Below are 8334 nucleotides of genomic sequence, written 5' to 3' on the forward strand. Positions count from 1 at the left end.
AAAAAAAAAAAAAAAAAAGAAAGAAACATTCAAGAGGGATGTAAAACTACATATTTATAGGTATTTAGGTATTTCTTTAAGAGAGATCCCAACTAATCATGAGCTGATAAGTGTTCTTCATCTAGAGAAGAAATAAATAAACAAGCACTTATTCCAGCAACCAAAAAAAAAAAAAAAAATCCTAAACAAAGGCAGGAAATGCTTTAAAGTCAAGCACCATCCAGAGTGCTATACCAACAACTAACACTGCCTGCCCCAAACAATACTACCACCCTCGCCATTCACAAGACTTGAAAAACTGGAAAGCAGAGTCTAGGGAAGTTGGGGATCTCTATTCCAGGGGGAAAGCTCACTCTGCTTTACTGCTGCACAGCACACTTAATGTTTCAAGTCTCTGATCACAACTGCCCACATCAGAAAGCTTCTTAAATTAATCCAATCCCTGGCTGCCCTGGAGCTTCCTCTGTAGACCAAGTTTGTGTATGTGCACTAGTGCATTTGCAGAGGGTAACTTCTATCAGGAAAGGGAGCTCTCCCTTTACCGTGTTGGTTTCAGGGATCTGATTTGGGGCATAGGGCTTAGCAGGATGCTCCTTTACGCACTGAGAGCTCCCGCAGCAAGCACCTTCACCCACCTACCCAGCAGTGTATTTTGTTGTAGTTTGTCATTTCACGTGAAACCTACCTTCCTTTCTTTCTCCTTTTTGGGGGGAAGCAGTTCAGATCCCCCCTGGAACTGGAGCTACAGACAGGTATGAGCCACCTTGTAGGTGCTAAAAAACTGAACCTTTGTCCTTGTGAGAGCAGCAGGTGCTCTGAACTGTCACACCATCTCTCCAGCCCTGCGTCTGTTAGGAGAGCTAGACCAGAGGACAACCTTCAGCAGAAAGCATCTCTCAGCTCAGCTGCTGCAAAGGCAGAAGTCCCTTGGATTCTATTTTAAGAAAATTAGAAATTAGCATCTACAGCAGAACAGCTCCCAGAGTCACATCTCCAGGCTGGTCCAGCTCTCTCAGCTGATGCTGATGGCACTGGATCCCAGAAAGGATCTGGGGCAGCCTTAGATCTCTGACACAACCAATATTCCCACTGATCACCGTTCATGCATTCCTAATGAATCCAAGGCAGGCTCCAGCCACGCTGAGATGCCTACCTGTGCTAATCAAATTGTCTCCCAAGATGACAATGATTGTTTCTGTTAGGGCTTGATCAATGGGTAAGAGCACTTACTGCTCTTCCAAAGGTCCTGAGTTCAGATCCCAGCAACCACATGGTGGCTCACAACCAACCGTAATGAGATCTGATGCCCTCTTCTGGTGGTCCAAAGACAACTACAGTGTACTCATTTATAATAATAAATAAATCTAAAAAAAAAAAAAAAAAGCCAGGAGGTAGTAGCACATGCCTTTAATCCCAGCACTCAGGAGGCAAAGACAGTCAAATCTTCAGAGTTCAAGGCTAGCCTGGTCTACAGAGAAAGTTCTAGGACAGCCGGAGCTATACAGAGAAACTCTGTATTGAAAAACCAGGAAAAGAGCCAGGTGGTGGTGGCGCAAATCCCAGCACTTGGGAGGCAGAGGCAGGCGGATTTCTGAGTTCGAGGCCAGCCTGGTCTACAGAGTGAGTTCCAAGACAGCCAGGACTACACAGAGAAACCCTGTCTCGAAAAAAAAAAAAAAAAGAAAGAAAGAAAGAAAACCCAGGAAAAAAAAATTTGGCCCAGGTGTGGTGACAAGTCTTCCTTTAATCCCAGCACTCAGGAAGCAGAGGTAGGTGGATCTCTGACTTTGAAACTATGTAATAAGTCCCAGGCCTGGCAGGGCTATATGGGGAGACCCTGTCTCCAAAAAGTAAGAAAAAAAAAAATGAATCTTAGTTTCTCTCAGACGAGCCACAACACAAAGGTAGTACAAAACAAACCAAAGCTTAGGAACTGGGAGGTGAGGGGGGAACAATCTCCCAGGAAGTTAAGACAGTTAAGACAATCAGAGATCTTTCTTTCCCTGGGCCACCAGGTCCGCCATTCCCCACCTCACACTCCCTCACCTTCCTCAATCTCATAACTGCACATTTCCTGGGGACACAAAGACCTCTAACACAGCAAACAAAGGGATAATAACTAACCTGGGTAATGTTTTCATTCAGATAACAGACATCTGGCACAGGACCAAACACCATCTCCAAAAAGAGACTCGAGTATTTCTATCAGCACATTTGTTGTTGTTGGTGGTGGTGGTTTGGTTTGGTTCTGTGTTTTCTGAGGAGCAGGGTTTCATGAAGCCAAGAATGCCCTCAAACTCACATGGAGCTGAAGCTCTTAACTTCTGATGCTCCTGAAGCTATCTCCCCAAGTACTAGAATTACAGGCAAGCATGTACCACCACACCTAACCATGCACAAAACTACCTTAACAGAAAAAAAAGGCACTTTTTTCTGATAAAAATTAAAAGTAATCCCCCCCCCTTTGGAAACAGGGTTTCTCTGTGTAGCCCTGGAACTCATTCTATAGACCAAGCTGTTCTCAAACTCAGAGATCTGTCTGCTTCTGTCTCCAGAGTTCTGGGTTTTAGAGATGTAAGCCACTGCCATCTGGCCCCAGGTCACTATTACAATATAGCCAGAAAAATTTTAACATTGTTGCCACTGTAGCAATTATCCACATGCCAACAAATGTTTCAAAGCTTACAGATCTACACTAAGCTTTACCATGACCCTAATCTAAAGAGTTTCACTTCACCCCAACATTGTTTCTGTGCCTGCCTGCCTTCCTTCCTTTTCCTCTGACTTTTGCTATGTAACCCTGGTTTGCCTGGTACTAGCTATGTATTATGTAGCCCAGGCTGCCTTGAACTCCCAGCATCCCTCTGGAATCATCAGCTTTCTGAGCATGGTAATCAGTCATGAGCCATCACACCTGGCTTTCATTATTATTATTTAATGGAGTTTTGTCAACATTAATTGTAGTAAGACAATTATCAGTCAAGATTAACTGCTACCCAGCCTGGTCTACAGAATGAGTTCCAGGACACCCAGGGGTATACAGAGAATCCCTGTTTCGAATTAATTAATTAATTAAAAGACTACCTGCTACTATTGAGAAGTTCCAATTAGGCATGAATTTAAATATACACCTCACCTGACCTACAAAATCCAAAGAGAAACTTGATGCTACAAATGAAGGATGCGGAAATCAGCAGGCTTTCTATCCCGAAGCCCCAAATATGTCTTCTGGTTATTAAACTCTAGGTTAGGAAAGAAATGCTCATAGTAATAAATAGTCTTGCAAGACGCTAAAAAATTTCAAGAGTCAGCTCCAAATAACCTCATGCTATGTCCACACCAGCACCCTTGATAGGGCTTGCAAAGAAAGCTTGATAAAGCTCTACCTCGTTTGTGAAGTTGTTCCTAACAAAGCTAAACCACAACAGGAAGCTGAGCCTGGTTGAAATAAACATGTGATTTGAAATATTCTTTTTTTATATTAAGGAGAGGAGAAGAGGAGAGGAAAAAGAATGAATCGTTGGTATTTAGTCTACGCGGAAGTCCGAGGAAAGCAGCATAGACATCGGGTGAAAACAAAACATCAGACTTCACAACCTTGAGCTGTTCGCTGGGGCTGTTAAAATTAGGCGAGGTAAGATACACACAAAGTGCTCAGCAAAGTCATCGCTGAACAATTCTTAACCGAGTGTAAACTATACAGCATAGCACAGTTTGAAACCCCATCCACAAAGTCTTTTCTGGGCACAGCTTGCACCTACGATGCAAAGTCATAAATAAAACACACTTTTTAAACTGCCATCTTGAAGACCAAAAGGCCTTTCAATAACTTACAAACTGCTTTCCAAAACTGTGTGGGAGTGTCACGACCACGAACTCACAACCTGGTGAACTGGTTAGAGTTCTATCGCTCCAAATCAGGAACAGCTAAGGGTTAAAGACGCCCAAGCCTGGAGCGATCTGCTCCACCAGCAGCAGCAGCAAGCCTGCCTCGTACAAGAAGACTGAAGGAAAGGCGGCCGCGGCCGAAGCGGGGCAAGGAAGCACCAGGGGAGACGTCACCCTTCCGACTGCTTGCAGAAATCAGGATGCCTCCACCTTGGGCAGGGGAATTGCGACCAAGACCCCGATCTCCGCGGCTCCACCTCCCTTGGCACCAAGACCCCCGCCCCCGCCCCAACCCGGCGCGCGCACCCCTCCACGCCCGGGCCAGGCCAGGACACACAGGATACTGAACACGGTTCGCTCCCAGGGCTCCAGCATGTAGAGTGCAGTGACCAGCAGGTACTGGTAGTAGAACCAGGACATCTGCTTCCATGCTCGCGCCAGCGCCATGCCCGCCATGCGCCTCCCGCGATGCAGCAGCGTCAGGCCGGCCCTCGGCCCGCTCACCTCCTAAAACCCCAGGCCTTGGGGCCCGCCCGCCACCACCCTGCGCCCATTGGCCGTACCGAACCTGCGCGTCACCGTGTACGCCCAGCCCCGCGCGAACCCGAGCGGCCACCGCCCGCTCCGCCTGGCTTGCGCTTATTGGCCAGGCGGCCACTTCGCGTGCTCCTGTCCCGCCCCGCGCCTCTCCCGGAGCTAGCTCCCCAGCCCTGGGAAACGGTCTGGATTCAAGTGCTGGCTCTGCATCTCCACGCGCACGCATGACGGTTGCAAGACCGGCTTCAGTCTCCACTGGTGTCCATGAGAGGACGTGCCCTTAAGAGGCCGGATCCTTCAGACCAGCCCAGAAGGGTTCCTCTAGAAACCAGTGTATGTAATATCTCTCCTACTTCAGGAATCCTTCTGGGCCAGGAGATTATAGGGCTGGGTGGGAATGCTACCAAAGAGTCAGGCATGCAAATAAACAGTGCCCTGTGCTAGAGGGAATGAGGGGGTCAAAGAGAATGCGGATGCTGAATGACACCCAGCCAAGAAGATGTTGAAAACTGTAGAAGTTCATCAGCTCCCCTATAATATGTTCTTCCCTTCCCCCAAGCACACGCATAAAAACGCACCTATCTAGGACACACACATACACACACACACACACACCAGTATTCCTTAATTCCTAAAGACAAAAGAATTGACCATAGACAGTTGCCAATATTTCGATGGCTGCACTTAGGAAACAACCAGGATCAAGAGACGTGCACTTGATCTAGTGGGTTCTAAAGGCAGCTTGAGGTCAGCATGTGATCTGTCTTCTAAAGATGCACCTGTGATTTTTTGACCTGCAACAGTACCACCTGTATTCCACTCCTCTAAAGCCCATGCACTGTGTGCTTGTGAAATAACATAATTAAATGCCCTGCAACTTACATGTCTAAAAGTTTCAAGCCTACTGCTTTAAGCTTTAAAACTTTTAAGGTTGACAGATATTAACTTAAATTCTTTACACTCCTTACGAGCAAAGACCTTACAAACAACAATAGACTTGAGATCTGCTTTCACAAAGTGCCTACTCTACCAGAGAAGGCAGGCAAGTAGACAGAAAAGTGTGGAAAAGGTTATCTGTGTTCTGTGTGAGTACTGGATTGGAAGGGTAAAGGTTTGTGGGAAACAGTACCTGAGCTAACTGCTGGAGAAGTGCTAATGGAAATGTGAATGGATTAGAGAGGAGAGTGGCAGGTGTTCCAAGCACAAAAGAAACAGCAACCCTACGCGAAGGTCTGGTGTTTGTTCCAGGACCAAGGATCCCACCAGTCCAGTGAGCAAGCCACAGAAGCCATTACTCATCCTCAGACCTTTAGTTGTTTTTTGTTTTTGGAGACTGTATGTTCTTGTTTGTTTTTCTGCTACGGTGGAAAAAAAAAACTACGAAAAAAAGAAAAAAGTTGGGTAGGAGTTTTATTTCATCTTGTGGGTTACAGAACATCACTGAGGGAAGCCAAGGCAGGAACTCAAGGCAGGAGATTGAAGCAAAAACCACAGAGGAATACTCCTTTGTAGCATGCTCTCTCTGGCTTGCTCAGCTTGCTTTCTTCAACAGCCCAACCCACTTGCCTAGCAATGGCACTGCCCATAGTAGGGAGGACACCTTGACCACAGACCAATCTGATGTTACAGTTCCTCAGCTGAGGTTCCCTCTTCCCAAGTGATTCTAGTTTTTGTGGAAATAAACAAAAACAAAAACAAAAATAACCTAACCAATATACAGGACCTCACTATGTAGCCTAGGCTGGTCTTGAACTCACAGTAATTCATCTTTCTCAGACTCCTGAGTGCTACGATTACAGGTTTGCACCAACCACACCAAGCCTGGACTCATCTTTCAGATATATGATAGTAAGAAGTAAGCTCAGAAACCAAACTGGATCTGAGCTGAAAGTTTGTTTCTGGCTAGTTCTCTCCTCCCCCTCCCCCACTTCGAGACAGGGTTTCTTTGTGTGGCCTTGGCTGTCCTGGAACTTGCTCTGTAGACCAGGCCAATCTCAATCAGGCTAACCTCAAACTCACAGAGTGCCAGAATTAAAGGTGTGCACCACCCCTGGCTGGCTGCTAACTATCTTTCATTGTGCCCAAAGATATAAATTGCTGAGGGAGACAATTTTCCAGTGGTCCTACCCAGTTACGATCCCTGTGAGTACTAAGCTGCCAGGCAAGACAAGCTCATTAATACAATAATGCCATGACTGCTGGGGGTGGGGGTGAGGGCCGTGATCAACTGCTTTCTAACAAGATTTTAGGCCTGCCCCACAAGAGAGTTCTGAGACTGTAAATCTGGTCAAAAAACCCATGGCTGGGGAGGTTAAATGTCCAAGGAAGCAATCTATTACTGTTATTTGTTAAACGGGCTTCTAATTAAACTGGCATTAAATAGCTACATTCATACACAGCCTGGGTCAGAGAAACCTTGGTTTCCAGGGAGTGTGATTAAAGCAAAGACTCAAAACTAGTCAAAGTGCTAAGAATAAATACATTGAGTAGTCAGCCTTAAATAAAACATCTGGTTCACCCACTCCAAGACTTTGGAACATTGCAAAAGAAGGGAGAGAAATTATGTAAGAGCCAGAGGATAGGACAGAATTGTGTGAAACACTGTCTTCTGAACACGAAAGAGGAACTTCTTGTTCAAACCACCACAAGTAGGTAGCACCTAGTGAGAGAAGTCATCTGGGCATGTCTTGGAAGAGCTACTAGACCCTGGCATTTTTCTCTCTCCCTTTCTCTCTCTCTCTCTCTCTCTCTCTCTCTCTCTCTCTCTCTCTCTCTCTCTCTCTCTCTCTCTGTCTCTCTCTCCCTCCCTCTCTGTCTCTCTGTCTGTCTCTCTCTCTCTCTGTCTCTCTCCCTCCCTCCCTTTCTCTCTCTCTCTCTCTCTCTCTCTCTCTCTCTCTCTCTCTCTCTCTCTCTCTCTCTCTCTCTCTCTCTCTCTCTCTCTCCCTTACTCTCTCTCTGTCTTTCTCTGTCTCTCTCTCCCTCCCTCTCTTTCTCTTTCTCTGTCTCTCTCTCCCTCCCTCCCCCTTCTTCCCTCCCCCTCCCCCCTCTGTCATATCTGTCTCTGTCTCTCTGTCACTCTCTCTCCCTCCCTCTCTCTCTTTCTCTCTCCCCCCATCCTCCCTCAGGGGAACAGTTTGCTACATTGTTACAGGTCCAAAGCAACAAGGCCAGTCAGCCATGGACTGAAAACTCCAAAACCCTGAGCCAAAACAAGCATCTCCTTCCTTCATATTGACTGTCTCAGGTATTTTATCACAGAATCAGAAAACAAACACAACTAATCTTCACATGGGTGCTTACAATTTTGAATATTAACACTGTCAAATTTCTGAGAGTTACCAGTGTTATTCAATTCCAACAGGAATTAGAAGGGAGTTGTCTATTGTCAAGAGGTACCTCTCATGCCTGCTATACATGAGCCTCACACCTTGTCTTCCTTCTTTGTCCCCTAGCCCAGGCCTTCCTCTCTGATGCTGCAGTGAATCTTCTTACATTACTTACATTGCCTCCACAGAATCTGTATGCTAAAGGGTCCGGTCTCTTCCCTCAGGTACCTGGAATCATGACTGTCTGTCATGAAGAACGTGAACTCTTTTCCCTTCCCTTGTACTCACTTAAAAACAAACAAACAACAATAACAACAAAAACTCTGTCTATCTTGGGACGTGTTCTTGTCCCCCTACTCCTGTTCTACTTATTGGATTCCAGTTCATCTATCAAGGATCAATCCCAAGGTCCAAGGACACAGTTCCAGAACAGCCCTACCCTGGACTTCCTGCGGCATGCATTGGCACTGTCTACCAAGGAGATTGCACCCGGCCGTCAATGAGCTCATGAAGAACGAGTCCTGGACATATCCCTCCAATATTTTTTTTAAAACCTGGTTGGTTTTTACTTTTTTGTTTGACT

General features: G+C 46.2%; 1 protein-coding gene across 1 annotated transcript in view; it reads right to left on the reverse strand.

Annotated features, from left to right (window-relative positions):
- Sptssa (serine palmitoyltransferase small subunit A) overlaps window positions 1–4459 on the reverse strand; it is a gene marked incomplete at its 3' end in the record, with an annotated part of 10696 nt that extends 6237 nt beyond the window's left edge. Inside the window, exon 1 of the mRNA XM_031357716.1 lies at window positions 4233–4459. Coding sequence (XP_031213576.1) covers window positions 4233–4344 — 112 coding nt within the window. The remainder of the gene's footprint in view (window positions 1–4232) is intronic.
- Window positions 4460–8334: the final 3875 nt, after the last annotated feature.

Source organism: Mastomys coucha, unplaced genomic scaffold (assembly GCF_008632895.1).
Source record: "Mastomys coucha isolate ucsf_1 unplaced genomic scaffold, UCSF_Mcou_1 pScaffold6, whole genome shotgun sequence".
NCBI classification, from domain to species: domain Eukaryota; kingdom Metazoa; phylum Chordata; class Mammalia; order Rodentia; family Muridae; genus Mastomys; species Mastomys coucha.